Source organism: Tympanuchus pallidicinctus, unplaced genomic scaffold, assembly GCF_026119805.1.
Source record: "Tympanuchus pallidicinctus isolate F22 unplaced genomic scaffold, pur_lepc_1.0 scaffold1, whole genome shotgun sequence".
In the NCBI taxonomy this organism is placed as follows: Eukaryota; Metazoa; Chordata; class Aves; order Galliformes; family Phasianidae; genus Tympanuchus; species Tympanuchus pallidicinctus.
Window position 1 is genome coordinate 64,285,907 of NW_026294618.1, and position 15,741 is coordinate 64,301,647.

General features: G+C 41.2%; 1 protein-coding gene across 1 annotated transcript in view; it reads left to right on the top strand.

Moving 5' to 3' along the window:
* FNDC1 (fibronectin type III domain containing 1) overlaps nucleotides 1-9,421 on the top strand; it is a 64,872-nt gene extending 55,451 nt beyond the window's left edge. Inside the window, exons 16-20 of the mRNA XM_052680856.1 lie at nucleotides 918-997; nucleotides 2,874-2,903; nucleotides 5,095-5,256; nucleotides 6,111-6,233; nucleotides 7,518-9,421. Coding sequence (XP_052536816.1) covers nucleotides 918-997; nucleotides 2,874-2,903; nucleotides 5,095-5,256; nucleotides 6,111-6,233; nucleotides 7,518-7,633 — 511 coding nt within the window. The 3' untranslated portion in view covers nucleotides 7,634-9,421. The remainder of the gene's footprint in view (nucleotides 1-917; nucleotides 998-2,873; nucleotides 2,904-5,094; nucleotides 5,257-6,110; nucleotides 6,234-7,517) is intronic.
* Nucleotides 9,422-15,741: the final 6,320 nt, after the last annotated feature.

Below are 15,741 nucleotides of genomic sequence, written 5' to 3' on the forward strand. Positions count from 1 at the left end.
CCTAAACACAGGCACTTAAAAAATGTTGTGCTGGAACTTTTTACAGTAATCTTCCATTCTTGTTTGTTTCTGCTGGACTGGATAAAAACATAAAAATAAATGTCAGGGTAGGCAGCAAATAAAAATCATGATATTTGGAAATGAAGTAGTAAATATACTTAAGCATTCTTCTCCCTGAGTCAGAATAATAATTTTGTTTCTGTCAGGCAGAGAATGGAGTTCTAGTGGCTAGTCATGTGCTTTAATTTAAGCATGTGATTTAAATAATCTCGATGCTGCTAGAGTTTGTGAAGAAAGGTCAAAAGCTTAGCTTCTGATCTTGTATAAACCTGATACAGTTTTAGTTTTGTAGCTTATACCTCTACTTTCTTAGGAACTAATCCGGATAAAGGTTCCCGAGGTCAAAATTTATTTCCTTGCAACCTTTTTCTTGTAGTCTACTGCTATTAGTTGTTACTTTTAAAGTGAATGTAATTATGAAGATGATAAAAATAAATAAGAATTACAAAAAGATGAAATTTGTATGTAACAGCCAGCTCATAGCCTGTCTGAGTATCTAAGTCCAAATCTTTTTTATAAATGGAGATTACAAACAAGAGAGAAATAGACTTTTTACAGAGGTAGATAGCAAGGTTATGGATGCCCCATCGCGGGAGGCATTCAAGACCACGTTGGATGGGGACCTGGGCAGCCTGAGTGGTGGCAGCCCTGCCCTTGGCACAAGGTTGGAACTGAATGGTCTTTAATGCTCCTTCCAACTCAAGCCATTCTACAGTTCTGTAGTATAGTAAAAAGGGCACTCAAACTCTCTGGAATTGTGTTGGTTTGATTGTCTCCCTATTTTAATATTATTTCTAATTTAGTCATTGCAGTGAAATCAATGGTTTAATCTTATTTTTCTTCTCATTGTGTTTCAGATATTATTTTAAAGTCCAAGCAAAGAACCCCTTTGGTTATGGACCTGTTAGCTCTTCAGTCTCATTTATCACAGAGTCTGGTACGTTCTGCTTTTTATCTTCATCACAGAACTGAATTCATAATAGAAGATGTGTGAGGGCAGTTACTGAAACAAACATAGTAGTAATGGTGATTATCCTGAAATTACTACTTTGAGAGTTTTTAAGGTTAATTATTTGTTTTCAGTAAAGCTAGGAACATAATACACAGTCATAACGCCACTATGAAAATATAAGTGATGTGAAAGTTTCAGGGGAACAGGAAGTTAAATTTAAAATACAAAAGATTACTAATGTTCCAAAATACAGAAGCAGTGGGAAGTTTAATGTAATTGATAGATTGACCAAACATTTGGTAAATTGGTTTCCTAATTGTGAACAGCTGAGCAGTTGGAAGTGGCTGTCTCTGGAAAAAATATAGAAAACAATTGTTCCATCAAATGGGCAAAGTTCTCTGTTCCTTTTTTGACAAAGCATGCTTCTCTTTCACAGGGCTAATAGTGTGCCCAAGAGCAACACCCCCTTCTAAAAATAGTGTGTTCAGTGAGCTATTTTTACCCATTTCTTCTTCTATTGAGCCAAAGGCCAACGATTCCACTGAAAGTACAAATTTTTTAATCTTTACTTGAGCAATAGGTCAGTTGTCTCTTTTGAATTTTGCCCTTTTGACAGTATGGGGTTTATGTTGTTTCTGGTTTTGCTCTTTAGCTTCAACCCGTAGTGCTCACTTCAGTGGAGCCATTAAGAACCATGGAAAGTAAGCCTACACAAAAAGGAGACAAAGATGCAAGAAAAGTAAATGGTCCTGCATGACATGTTCAGAGTTTGTTTTTTCTTAAAACGAGTAGCAGAAGCTCAAATATAAATCCTAAGAGGTCTGACATTGGGCAAATACAGCATGCTGTGCCTTGTGGGGAGTTCTGCTGATTAGCTAACTGCCAGTATGCAGTTCTGAATGCCTAGTTTTTCGAACCACAATCGGCCACCTTATGAACTTTATGTAAGAAGTTAAATCCATTGAAGTTTAAGTTTTATTTGCAGCAGTGTTCTGCACTTGTCACGTGGCCAAAGATGGCTTTCCAGCTGGCACAAATACAAAAGCAGTTGCTAAAACTAAAGCCAAATGGTATAGTTACAGTGATTGAATAGATCAAAAGAGAGTGAGAAACTGCTGGTTCTAAGAACTGTTTGAGTACAATTGGAAGGTTTGAGCTGCTGAGAGTATCCCATAAAGAATGCTACCACGGGATCAAGTAGCTTACTGAAAATATCGCATCTTACCTTCAGTAATGTACAGAAGAGAAAAGAAAACCATTGTTTTCTTTAATCAAACTGTAAAATCCCTAGAGTTTATTTTCCCCATCAGTATATAAGCACCATACTTTTTCTTCAGGTACTTTGTGTATAATAAAAGCCAGTTAAGAGACAGCGGATATGGCATTGTAATGAACAAGAAGTTCACTTATTAGGTACTGTTGAGGTGTTATCCTTATTCCACGCCTATTCCATCCTCCTTATGTTAAGAAAAAATTCCAAACAAGCAGAAGCTCCTGATGTGTTGGATAGAGCTCAGCACTGTCCAGTTGGCTCTTGAAAATCTTCTACCATTCTGACTTGAGAAGTTAAAATGATAAATTTCACATGTTAATGAATACCACTCAACAACAAGCTAAATATGATAAATGTCTGAGACTAAGGTTTGCATGCAAAAGGTAGCTTACCTTTCCCTTTGGAAGTTAGGCCGCTATGTGTCAGTCACACAGTTTAGCTCTGCAGATCAGTGACACATTCACAACATAACTAATGGCAGTTGCTCTTAATCTTTGTTTTCTTGAGAGATGCTATACATTTCATATGATAAAAAAAGATTTGGAATAAAATACTGAGATTCCTTTTGCATTTGTTTCCTTCTTCTAGATAATCCCCTCCTTATTGTCAGACCTCCTGGTAAGTCTTTTTCCATGTTTTTTTTTCATTAAGGGCATGACATTTATGAAAACCAGAATATACATATTAGAGACGTGTCCCAGCAGACAGTTGAATTTGCAGTTTTAAGCAGGAGAGGGAAATAGTTCACTGTGCTAGTTTTAAGACCCCGTACTCTATGAAAAGAAACATCTTCTAAGTTTTGTTAGATTATGAGCTTTATTTGGGCCGACCTTCCTGATAAATCAGCCTTCATTGCTTTGTAAAAAGCATTAAACTGTATTGCTTCTTTGTGTCCTTTAGCAGCCTGCGCATAGCTTGGACAGCGTAACCAGTTTTTCCAATCTCTAGCTGTTATGATCATCTGCACTGTTTGTCATACTCTTATAAATAATAACAAATTCCAGGATTTGTAACTGAACTGTATGACAGGGACATGCCATGAAGTTGCTGAGGTTGCTTTCTGTTTTCAAGCCTATCACTCTGTATCTTTTGTGGCTTATTGCACATTCAGCCTGTAATCAGAAGAGCTTGTATTTTGGTGCTAGGAACAGCCTTGCTGATATGTAACCCCAGGCAGTGCATGCTCTTGCAAAGGAAGCATGAAAAAGGCCTTCACAGCTATTACACTCTGTCAGCTTTCCTAAGCAGTTTAAATGGTTAGTCCAGGGGCTTTTCAACTACATTGTTCATACAAACAATGTCCAGCATGTCCCTCCCTCCTATTCTGGTTATGCTTACTAGCCTGTTTTTTCCATGTCCACCCACATGTCTCTGATGATGTACAGATATGCTGTGTCTCTGGCAGCCAGTATGGGAGGCCTCTAATAGTGGACTTCCCATACTCCTGGTCACCTCCAGGTTTTTTTTGCTGTCACTTAGTTTGTGGGTCTGTTAATGGAAAGGAGATTTTTGGAAAGTAATAGAAGGGAAACGGCTGTTTACAAGGATTGATAGTGATAGGAAAAGGGAGAATGGTCTTAAACTGAGACAGAGAGGTTTAGGTTAGATACTAGGAGGGTGTTTATGCACTGGAACAGGTTGCCCAAGGAGGTTGTTGATGCCCCATCCCTGGAAACATTGAAGGCCAGGCTGGATGTGGCTCTGGGCAGCCTGGTCTGGTGGTTGGTGACCCTGCAGATAGCAGGGAGTTTGAAATTAGATGATCGTTGTGGTCTTTCAACCCAGTTCTTTCTATAATTCTAAGATTCATATTGTTGCAGTGTAGAGGTAGGTAGAACCAAGACCAAGAAGAGGTCTACCAGAGCAGAAGTTTGGGAACTGTGGGCATGAAGAGCTGAGAATTAAGCTCTTAGAGGCCAATTTAATATTCATCTCTTACAGGAATTTGGAAGTGAGCAAAAGTGATGGGTGAAAGTGGACTATTCACAGCAGTAGCATTGCATTCAAGAAATAGATAATACTTTGTTCTAAAGAAAAATCTATGGCCAAAATCCTGCAATCATTTTGCCATGTGACTAAATGCATAAAGTCAGGCCAGTTACATTTGTCTTCATACTGGTGGAGTTTTGAGGGTTACTGATCAGTGATTACTTCTCACTTGCATGTGTCTGCAGGATTTAAATCATGTGCCTAGAGAAAAGGAGGAAGAATGACTAACAGAAATACCTTTGACCTCAAAACAGAACAGTAAAAACAGGGCTCTGCTCTGTAGGTAGAGAGAAGAATACCGATTACCGCATTGGAGCTTCTGTGCCCATTAATGCAAGAAACATTTCAATAAGTTAGTATAAAGCAAACATTTAAGCAAGCCAGTAGAATATTTAATCTTTTGTGATATAATTAAACTGTTGCTGCAGTGCTTTGGGCAGAGTTCCCCACGAAAGGACTCACTTGTCTTTTATTGGAACCTCCACTGTTTTGATGTAATATGAGAAAACAAAACAGAAAAGTAGGTTTCCAATTTCATCTTTTTAAGACAATAGCAAGAAAAAAAAGGCTTTCTTTCACATCACAGGATATTAGCCACCACAGAATTTTTAATATCTGTTTAGCAAAGGAGTTAAGCTTTGTACATTCTGTTAAAATGCAAATGACTATTTAGACAGCTTCACTGTCAGAACTACTGTCAGGCTTTGTTTAGAAAGGGAACTAACAATCTGTAGGTAGAGAAGTCTCTTAATAAAATCAGTAGGAATGTTTACTTAAGACTGATGATGTCTGTCCTTAATGTTGATTTTTTTTCTTCAAGGTGGTGAGCCTATCTGGATCCCATTCACTTTCAAATATGACCCCACCTATTCAGATTGTAGTGGCAAGCAGTATGTGAAGCGAACTTGGTATCGCAAGTTTGTAGGAGTGGTTCTTTGTAACTCCTTAAGGTACAAGATTTACCTCAGTGATGACCTGAAAGGTAGGCACTGAGATTATTTTCTTGCTGTATGATTACTTGATATTGTCTCTGTCTTCTCACTTTCTTTACTTCTCACTGAGTCTTGTGTGTTATCTGAGAGTCCTCTCGAGAAGGTCCAGTATGACAGCCAAGCTGCCTTGCCTCTGTATTTTGTTCCTACAATAGCATTAGCTTTTAAGCAGAGCTCTTGAGACAGAGGACAGAGAACAGAAGAAAGTTTCACTTGAAAAGTGTACGAACAGTTGTATTGTAAAGACGTTGTACTTTATCCTTTGAAAGCAATGTTCTGCTCCCCACACATCTTCCTGGGAAGATTCATGCCTGCCTGATAGGCAGATGGTCACTGGATGCACATGGCCAAACAGAGCAACATGTCCTTGTGATATTCAGGGCAGATTCAGATAGGAGTGGAGGAGAAGAAGGCTGGTATCACAGTGGCTGAGTAAGTGGTACTCCCAAGGGTTAACAGTATGGATCTGTTTGCTGAGAGATAATGAACCAAACTTTCCCTGTTGTTGATCTGGGGTACTGGGACCATCTCAGTGGCTGCTGTTGTGTTACATGTATTGCAGTGAAATTCTCTGTATCCATCATCATTGGTGCAGTGCATCCATAAACATGTAAAATGGAAAATGGTCCTTACTGAGTTGTGAAACATTTTTGTTTTCCATAGTTTCTATTTCTGTAATGTGAAAGTAGCATTTTCTCTCTTTTCAGCCTCTGTTTGTTCACAGGTGATGTTGCTACATTTCTTTTTTAACTACATTTCTTTTACATCTGTTTCCACAGTGATAGAAGAGCATCCCAAACAAAAATAGTGCTGAATCAAATAATGTGTCTCTATTACTCTTCAGATACCTTCTATAGCATTGGGGATAGCTGGGGAAGGGGTGAAGACCACTGCCAGTTTGTGGATTCACACCTAGATGGAAGAACAGGACCTCAGTCGTACATTGAAGCCCTGCCCACCATCCGAGGTATGGCAGTGTGGGAGTGGGATGCTGGCCAAGTGCCTGTCACTCTATCTATAGGGTTCAGGGGTAGGGAGCATTGCACAGGAAGAAAGAGAAAGAAGGGCATATAATGCAAATAATTTACAGGAACAGAGTACAAAAGTAGAAAGAAAGAAATTGTATAGTCTTATGAAATCTTTTTTTCTCAATTTTAAGACATCTTTATTAAATCAAAGGGCAGAAACTCTTCCACTTAACACAATGGATAGCTACAGCTCAACAGACTGCTCTGCAAATGGTTTCTGACCTATTCATTCAGTACAAAACACATAGGAGAGTGTCTAGGTCAGTCTGCAGCACTTCTATTCTGCCCTCATAGAAACTTCTTTCCAAGTGAAAATTCTCGCTTTGAGGGAGCTCCTCTGAGACACTGCTCAACTAACGTAGCCAACAGACTGATGTCTTACTCCACAAAAGAAAATCAATCATGAAATTCAGCCAGTCCTTTCAAAAAAATCAGTTGATATAAGCTATTCAGCTGGCTTTAATAGTTTCCATGCTATTTGTTTATATTCATGGTGGTGTTACCAGGAAGAAACTGAAGTACTCACTGATATTTATATATTCCTGAGAAGTATTGCATTTCTGTGTTCAGAAGGGGAATGAAGAATTGTGTATTAGTAGGTCTAGGAGACTGAGATAAAGAGCACACAGGAATTACGTTATTGGCACAACATACCAGTGTTTCAGATGTTCCAGTGCACAAGCTATGCAGAGAAGAACGCTGAGCTTCCCCTAACGCATTAAGCAGTTGCATTCTTTCTACAGATGAAGAAGTCTATCAGATGGGTCAGAAAGGGCTTAAATTCATATTTACTGCATGAAATGATACCTTTTTATTTTGTGAAAAGCTGATGTTTATTGATAGTCTCTTGAGCCTGATGAGATAATACGATTTGATGGTATTTTTTGCCCTAGAGTACTAAATATATTTAAACTGATCTGCAAACTTCATAAAAGTTGCTGAAATATAGCCACGTTTGGAGTGAAATGCAGAAGCTCTTTGGCAGACCACAGCATTACACAATAGTTGAAAAGATTTTGAACAGTAAAACTGATCAAAACTGCAGGAAATATAAAAGACCGGAGTTAAATCATTCAACAAAGCCTAGGCCAAGTACCAGGCCTAACCAATAGCCTTTTGATAAAGCTCACTAGCAGACAGCTTGTGTGCTTTCCTTTGGACTGTAGGATTGACTCCCACTGTGTCTGTCACTTTTGCTAGATTCCTGTGTCTTTTCCCAACAGGGTATTACCGCCAGTACCGCCAGGAGCCTGTATCATTTGGACGCATTGGATACACAACTCCCTACTACTATGTGGGCTGGTATGAGTGCGGTGTGCCCATCCCAGGGAAATGGTAGCAGTCTGCTTCTCCGTCTTAGGCAGGACAGGCTGACCACGCTTTTCAAATGATTTCTACCAGAGGACTGTGAGCAGCTGAGTCAGAAAAGGAAAAAAAAGGAAAAGAATCATCACAAATTAAGCAAACCAGTGAAGACCGTCTGCTCAAGAAACCTCTGCGAAACCAGACATGGTCCTACCTTCATGAGCCTAAATCTTTGGTACTGTTTGACTTCCACTTGGAAGCATGGACAGGATCTAGGTTTGGTATCCTACCTTCCTCCTCTTGGTCATTAACGCAGAGCGAGGTGGTTGCAACATGTGCGACCTGTGAAAACTAGAACTGTGTTAGCCATGAAAATATGGAATTTTCTTATATCTTGCAGGAATGACCTAAGCATGCTGTGCTTGCTGAATGGAATGCTAAACTGTCCCTCGTTGCCAGCAGCGGGTGCTGCCAGAGCTCTCCTATGCAGTCATGCCTTGTAGCTGGCCTCCCACCCAAGCAGTATATTTTCCTGAAGACTTATCTGTGGGTTCTTATGGGTTCACTCGTTGCTGGACTAATCACCAGGTCACAGTGTAAATTCACTTTGATATATATATCTATGTATATCTATATAAATACAGTACTGTACATCTGCAGAAGTACTCTTAGAGATGCTGAGATTTTCTTGTTCACTAGATAAATATATTTGGAATTTTTATGTAAAAGGTGCTGTTGATTCTTTGAGATAATGCTATGAACAATATATTAACCAAGGAAAGATCTATATTCTTCTTGTGAGTACTCTTGATCTGATATATGAATTATTGATCAAACACCCGTGTCCCATTTCCTTGGCAACCTACGGACTGGATGTTCAAGAGGAATCTACTCCTCTGTCCATATTAGAGTGGCAGTGTATATTCCAGCAGAAACACTTATCCAGCAGTTTACCAGCATCAGTTAAACTTTTTCTGCTTTACAGTTGTGGTCGTTTAACACCAATAACTAGCTAAGCTTCACCACACCACTCTCTCATTCTCTCTCCTCAATGATACAGGAGTGAAAATACAATGAAAAAATAAGCTTGTAAGTTGAGATAAGGACAGGTTTAGTGCAACCTTTCTTCAGTCAGTTTTCATCAAATGAGTATGTTATTTATTTCTTTGCTCCTTCCTTATCTTTCACTTCACTTTGTGGAGGCATGGGACAAGTAACTTGCAAATGGGAAACTGCTCTTATTTGTCTTCCAAAAGGAAGCCAAAGCCATCAAGCCATTACAGGACTCCAATACTAGGAAACTCCTCTGACTTTGATCCATCCTAAGACAAATCGGGATACACTTCTTTTAAAATGCTACCAAAATCTCTTCCATCCAGATCAGAAAGCAAAAGCTGACATGGCTGAAAGCTATAATGATTTTTAGCAGGCATTTGTAGGCTTGTAATAAATGCAAGATTTGAGTAGTCTTGGGCAATCTAGCACTAATGGTTTACCAAATAACTTTTGTAGTCTTACCATTTCTTTGTAATATCTCAATACCTTTGCTCATCTTAGTAAGTCTCCACTGTTCTAACAGCCCAGATCTCTTTCCAGCTTACATTTAGTATAGCACAAATACCTTTTGAGTTCCTTCCAGTAGTTATTATAAATTGTATGGGGAGAAGAGGAACTGAAGTGATTAGAGTACATTTTATTTTTCATGATGATTTGAGTTTTAACATTTTAATTGTTCTCAGATACTTTTGCTTCCATACCATGCCAAATATATGGTCTTGAAATATACCTTCTTTCCCTAATAAACCTATGATAAATCGTTCCATTTCTATTCCATCCTTTTTGGTCATGTGTCAAGCAACCTGACAATGTAACAAAGTATTTACTTCATTGAAGTCTTCCTTGGGAGAAGAGGTATTGATTTTTTCCAATGGACTAAACTCAAAGGGTTGTGATCAGAAAGTCCCAAAGACAGCTGATTATAGGCACAACCCCTTCGAGGCCAGGACTGGGAGCAGTACAGTCTAATGACCTGGATGATGGGAAGGAATGCACCATCAAAAACCTTGCAGCTGATACTAAACTGGGGCTGGGAAGCGGATGACACACTGGAGAGCTGAATTGCTATTCAGAGAGACCTTAGCAGACTGGAGAAATGAGCTGACAGAAGTCTCAGTTCAGCAAAGGGAAATGAAGTCTGGTGTGTGGGATGGAATATCTCCTGCAGCAGCACGGCCTGGAGCTTACTTTTTAGGCAGCAGCTCTGCTAAAGAGGACTTGAGGTCCGTGTGAACAGCAGATTGAATATGAGTACTGCACAGATCCATTCCAATATAAATTATTCAGTGACTTTTCATGATTCTAGAGCAGACATTCCATAATAAAACATAGTTTTTCTGTTATTAAATCAAAATCATGCCTTGGCCTAGAGCCCAGTGTTCAGTATGAGTGAATGGAATGTGCCACTGACTTGGCAGAGCAGGACCTGGTTTCACCAGTCATGGTCTGGTTTACTGTTTGAAGATCAATGTTCTCTTCTACAGTCAATGCCTTCTGCATTTTCACCCTTAGAGACCACAGGGTAGGTTTTGATTTCCTCACCTGCAGAGATCTGTTTCCTTAATTCTGTGCTGGAAATACTCCTGAGGTGGGGCAGTCCCATTCAGGGTTGTTCCACTCAGAGTGAAGAGCTCAAGGCATAATTTTTTTTTCCCACAGCCTCAGCTGAGGAAGAATTGGGAAGTGCTGGGGATAAGCGGTGAAGGGTGTTGCCCATTGTTACTCTCCAATGCAAATGTTTGACAAGGCTAACCCAGCCAGGACAGTCAGCAGCAGAATACAGGAGAAAAACACATTAGATGCCACAGTATCACAGAATCACCAAGGTTGGAAAAGACCTCTAATACCATCCAGTCCAACCATCCTCCTATCACCAATATTTCCCACTAAACCATGTCCCTCAGTACAACACCTAGACATTTCTTGAACACCTCCAGGGACAGTGACTCCACGACCTCCCAGGCAGCCCATTCCAGTGCCTGACCACTCTTTTGGAAAAGTAGTATTTCCTAATGTCCAACATGAATCTCCCCTGGCACAAATAGAGGCCATTCTCTGCAGTCTTATTGTTAGTTACATGGAAGAAGAGGCTGACCCCCACCTCGCCCCAACCTTCCTTCAGGCAGCTGTACTAGCAATATGTTCCCTTCACCTTAGGGTCAAGATGAATTGTCTGTGCTGTGTGAGTTGATCTGTTCAATGTATTTGCATGCTTTGCGCCATGAACAAGGTAACACATTACTATGATAATAGGTAGTTCTCTGAAGAGACAACTCTATTTCTGGATGATAGTATTTCTGCACACTGCTCATTGTTTATGTACAAGGTGGTGGGATCAGAAGGAGGAAACTGAAGACACATGAATCAGGAAAGCCACTGCTCATCCAGGTCCTCTTTCTCAGGCTCTGGCAGTGCCCTCACCCTTTTACTGCATCCTTTCCCCATTGTCCCTGTGACACACTGATCCTGAGGCTTCACAGAACAAACAGTAGGACAAATGGTGTGCCCATGTGCCAGGTAAAAACACTTTTAAAATATCTGTGCAGCTTTGTGACTGCACTATCTGCAAAGGGATGTTGTACTGCTCTGGATGTTGCTAAAGGAAGAGGGATGGGTTTTTCCCTCCATCTCTTCTCCCATGCCCCTCCCACTGGCAAATCCTCATCTTCATCTAGTCTCCAAGCCCTTGGTGTCAGACTGGTGAATACCATTCACAGGCTCTGTGTGGTGTTGCACCAACCTTGTCTTCTCCTCTGAGTAATCCTTGAGGGAATGGAATGGAAAAGAGGGAGGATCCCTGCAGAGAGAATATACACACAGATTTTTCAGACACTGTCTCTTGTCCAAGTCTCTCCAGGGTGGAGGATGCCAGGGCCCTGCCTGGTGGGGAATTCTATAGAGCTAGCAAATAAAGGGAGAAAAACACAGCAGGGAAGGGGTGGGGAGGAAGAGACAGGCAGAGAAGTTGCTTGAAGCATTGTCTGACCCTGGTCAGTTCCAGATGCTAATCTGTGCTCGCTGCACCGTATTTTTTTGTGAGAATTGGGATTTTTGCCTTGAAGGCAACAGGAACAATTGTCAGCATGTGAGAAATGCCAAGAGTTCTTGGGGGCAGCCAAAGCCCAGCATGCAGACCCAGGATGCAAACAGAAGAGCTCTTTGGTGATGAAGGAAGCATTGGGCGTCACTTGGAAAGATAATTGAAGGCCTTGGCAGGAGGTAACCCAGCCCAATGAACAATGTAGAATGCTCCTTGTGGTTTCTCCCTACAAGAAGCTTCATGCTTTTCTATCCCCTAAGCCCATGTCCTTTTTTGCAGCCTGGCAGATAGATATCTTCTTGTGAAGAACTGCGTTCCTCCCCCAGAAGAGAATGAGGTAAATACAAAAGGGAATGAGGTCAATGCTGCGGCAGCATGGCTCTGCTTCCCCCCAAGGTGAAGCTGACATCAGCAATTGTCTAAAAAATCCCACCCCTGGAGAGCAGCCAGCCTGTCTGAGGGGTCATAGCTGGCAACATTTGAAAATAGAGCCATGCCTTGTATTTCAGCTTCCTTTCTCATTGTGCTTCTGTGTCTCATAAAGTCAGGAGCACTCCCACAGGATTTGTGCCACGCTGCCATGCCCATTGAAGCACAACTGTTAAGTGAAAAGGATGGCAATGGTGGGAAGGAGAACTTGGAGCAGAATATGCACAGGATATACAGGAGATGCTGAGTGCTTCAGTTATTTGGTCTTGGGGTGGGAAAGCTTGGCAGGGAGGTGGATCTAATTGATATCTCTAACATCATAATGAGGTTGTATAGTAGCTGGAGCCACAATTTTGTCAGAGGCACACTGTGAAAGGAGAGAGGACAACAGAAACAAACTGCAACATGGGAAAGTTCAGTGAAGTTTTAGGAAACTGTTTTTAGTGTGAGTGTGATCAGGAATAGGAGCAGCAGTCCAGAGAGGTGAAGAGAACTCCAAACATGAAGGTTCTTGTAACCTGCTTAATGTAGCTTTGTCATTCCATAGAGTGTGCTAGGAAATGTTTCCTTGCTATGAAAAACCAGTGCCATTAAATTTGTCTACAAGACCACAATGTCATATTTATTTTCTCTTAGGAAATCAACACTTTATATAAAGAAAAAAAAAACATAAAACTTTTTGTTGATCTTTTTTTGTAAATGTAAGTTGCAAAGTGGCTCACAGATAAAAGCTTAAGTGCTTGTAAGGAAGGCTGTGACAGAATAGAAGAGAAAAGTCTTGTGACTCCTGTGAAGAATTTCTGAGCTTGGCTTGCTCACTATGAGTAGTTCCTGCGCATGCTTCTCCAAATATGATCGGTGCAAGCTCTCAACTGCCTCTGGGAAGCAGGTGACATGTGTTACCGATACCCTCACACTTGTGCAATAAGCCTCTAGATGGCAGGAGATGCTATTTGGCCAGGTCTTGCAGCAGTTCCCTACAGGAGAGACGAGCGAAAGCATTGCAGATGGCATATACATTCAGCATTGCACATGCATAGCAAGAAAACAGTATTAACAGGACCCTGGTTTTGATTCAGGTGTAATAAAGTCCTTTCCCAGCCCTTAGAGACAACATCTTAAAAAAGCTTGCCCATCCCTCACAAAATTTATGATCTGTTACGTCTACAAGGTTATAAGCAGAACCAAAGTGCAAATAGACAATGGGCTCTTGCCATGTTTTCTCAGGAGATGTTGCTCTTAAAACTGCCATCGCTGTGATTTTTCCCTGGAGTACTGTGGGCAGCAAGAACCAGTTTATCTTGAAGTAGAAGCAAAAACATCTCTGGCCATTTCTAGGAGGGAAAATGTGCTTTCATACTCTTCTGGAATATGATTGTAGTGGTGTTTCTGCTTAGTGAATTGCTTTCAACAGTTCATCGTTTTGGAGGTCATTGTTCCCTGAGCTGCAGGTCCTCTTCATCCATTAAAAGCATAGACTGCGTTTATTTAAATTGTTAATAAAACCCCCATCAGCTTTTTCTGATCCTACATTATAAACCTCGTAACTTCCCTCCCCCTCTCCCTGACCTCTTCCTTCTGCAGCTGGATATTCTTGGAGATAAGTGAAGTACTGTGTCCTAAAATTATGTTGTGAAGTATGTCCAAAAATGCTTCACAGTGCTTTCCCTCCTTGCAGCCATGGATATTGTCCCATTTGATATCTTCTAGCAGATGCTTAACCTGCCTTGCCCACATGTTATTTCATCCATAAACAGTGGAGATGCTAATGCTACAACTCTGCACGTCCCCCAAACCTGCCAGTAGCAGCATTCCCACCTTTGCTATGGCAAGTGGCATCAAGAGGGAATTAAATGGAGGTGATAAAAGACTGGACATGACCTTGGATCAAAGCTTTTCCATTCCTCCATCTCACCTGGCTTTTCTGCCTTCATGCTGGCCCCTGTTGGGCCTGGTCCACACTGCAAAACTTGCCTTGGATGAACAATTCCTATGCTATCCATGGGTCTCCTTATAGTGTAGGACATCCTGTGCATGCTTCAAGCCCTTGCACTACAATCATGCACCATCAGATCAGCTCCTTCCCCCTTGCCAAGTTTGCCATCAGACTTGGAAGGCTGGCATTCCTGAATAGGCTGTGGTGAGGAAGGAAGGGGCTATTCCAAATGGCTTCTCAGAAGTTCCTGGTTCCCCCACTTTCTGGCTGGAACAGCCTTCAGAAAGGGAGAGGCCATCTGCAGAGCTGAACCCCTTGTACCTCCAGGCCTCCATAGGCATATGCTGGGGCAGAGTCAGAACCCAGCCCCATATGATATGGTCACCCTTATAGGAAGAGCTGCCTAAAGGCACCAGCACATGGATAAGAGGTCCACAGGCTGCAAAGGGTAAACGTGTGTGTGTTTGTGTTCTCTGTCCAAACAACAGAGTATGTAAGTACAAGTCAGCAGTGGTCCTATTCAGTTTATACTGCTAATCAGCAGTGAACAAACAAGAGAAAATGATTCCAAGCTGTGAATGTTACCATTTCCCCCCTCTGAATGTGAGAAAAGTGCAACCTATACAATGAATAAAATCATCAGTACTGCTTTTAGGCAGCATCACCTGTTAATACAACTATTAAGAATGGGGATATGTCTGTACGTTATAAGTTATAAAGTTAATGGGTTATTGTTATTTATGCAATTAATTTTTTTAGTACTTTCTGGCTGTTTTCTTTTCAATACTGCACACTAGTAAATTTTTCTGCTGTCCTGCAACAGAGCAGGCTCCTGTACAGAGCATCCATGCAGCCTACCAGGTCCCCTGCCAGATACTCTACTACTCTTCAGCCTAAAAACGCTCAGAACTGGTCTTTCTGACAAGCATGACATGACTTCCAAGGTGATGGGAAATCTTCCTCTGGCAGGAAACAGTGAGATTTCTGATACCCAGTTTTCCCATTTGCTTTTGGCACTGAGATGATCCAGATTAGGTCAGAGCTTATTTGAGTTATCCATAGCTCAACTGGCCAACCATCTTCCAGTTGTGTTTACTGCAAGATCCACCACCATGTATTTCTGCAGACTTTGCAAGGTTAATGGACCTGCCTTAGAATCACAGCAGCAAGAAGAAAACTATCCTCCTTAGACAATGGAAAGATAAGCTAACTGCCAACAGAGGGAGGATGACTTAGTGCACATGCAACCTGTGCTCAAGTTGAAAGACCTTGGAAAATTATGAAAACATCTGGGAATCTTTCAGTGGTCCACCTGGTATGGCATTCTCAAGAGGTTGCACAATGTCCCTTGCAACTATCAGTGACTCCTAACAGCTAAGTCATCAACATTTGATGCTCTTCTTGTGATCCCTTAGACTTCTGAGATTCCTAGGCCTTTGGCTTTCTGTGCAAAAAGGAAGGGTTGAACCACAGGCTGACAATGCAAGCATTGATTCAGAGATCTTTGCTCTGTCATAGCAGAAGCAAGCTGCTGGAGACAAGTGTTTAGATTCTCCAAGCTGAAGGGCATTCCTATCACCCTGGTGCGTAACTGCAGTTTTCCATTCTTGTCATCCACATTTTCATTTACATAAACGTTCTGTTTATCTGAGGTATCGCCGTACCAAGTAAGAGCTTCAAG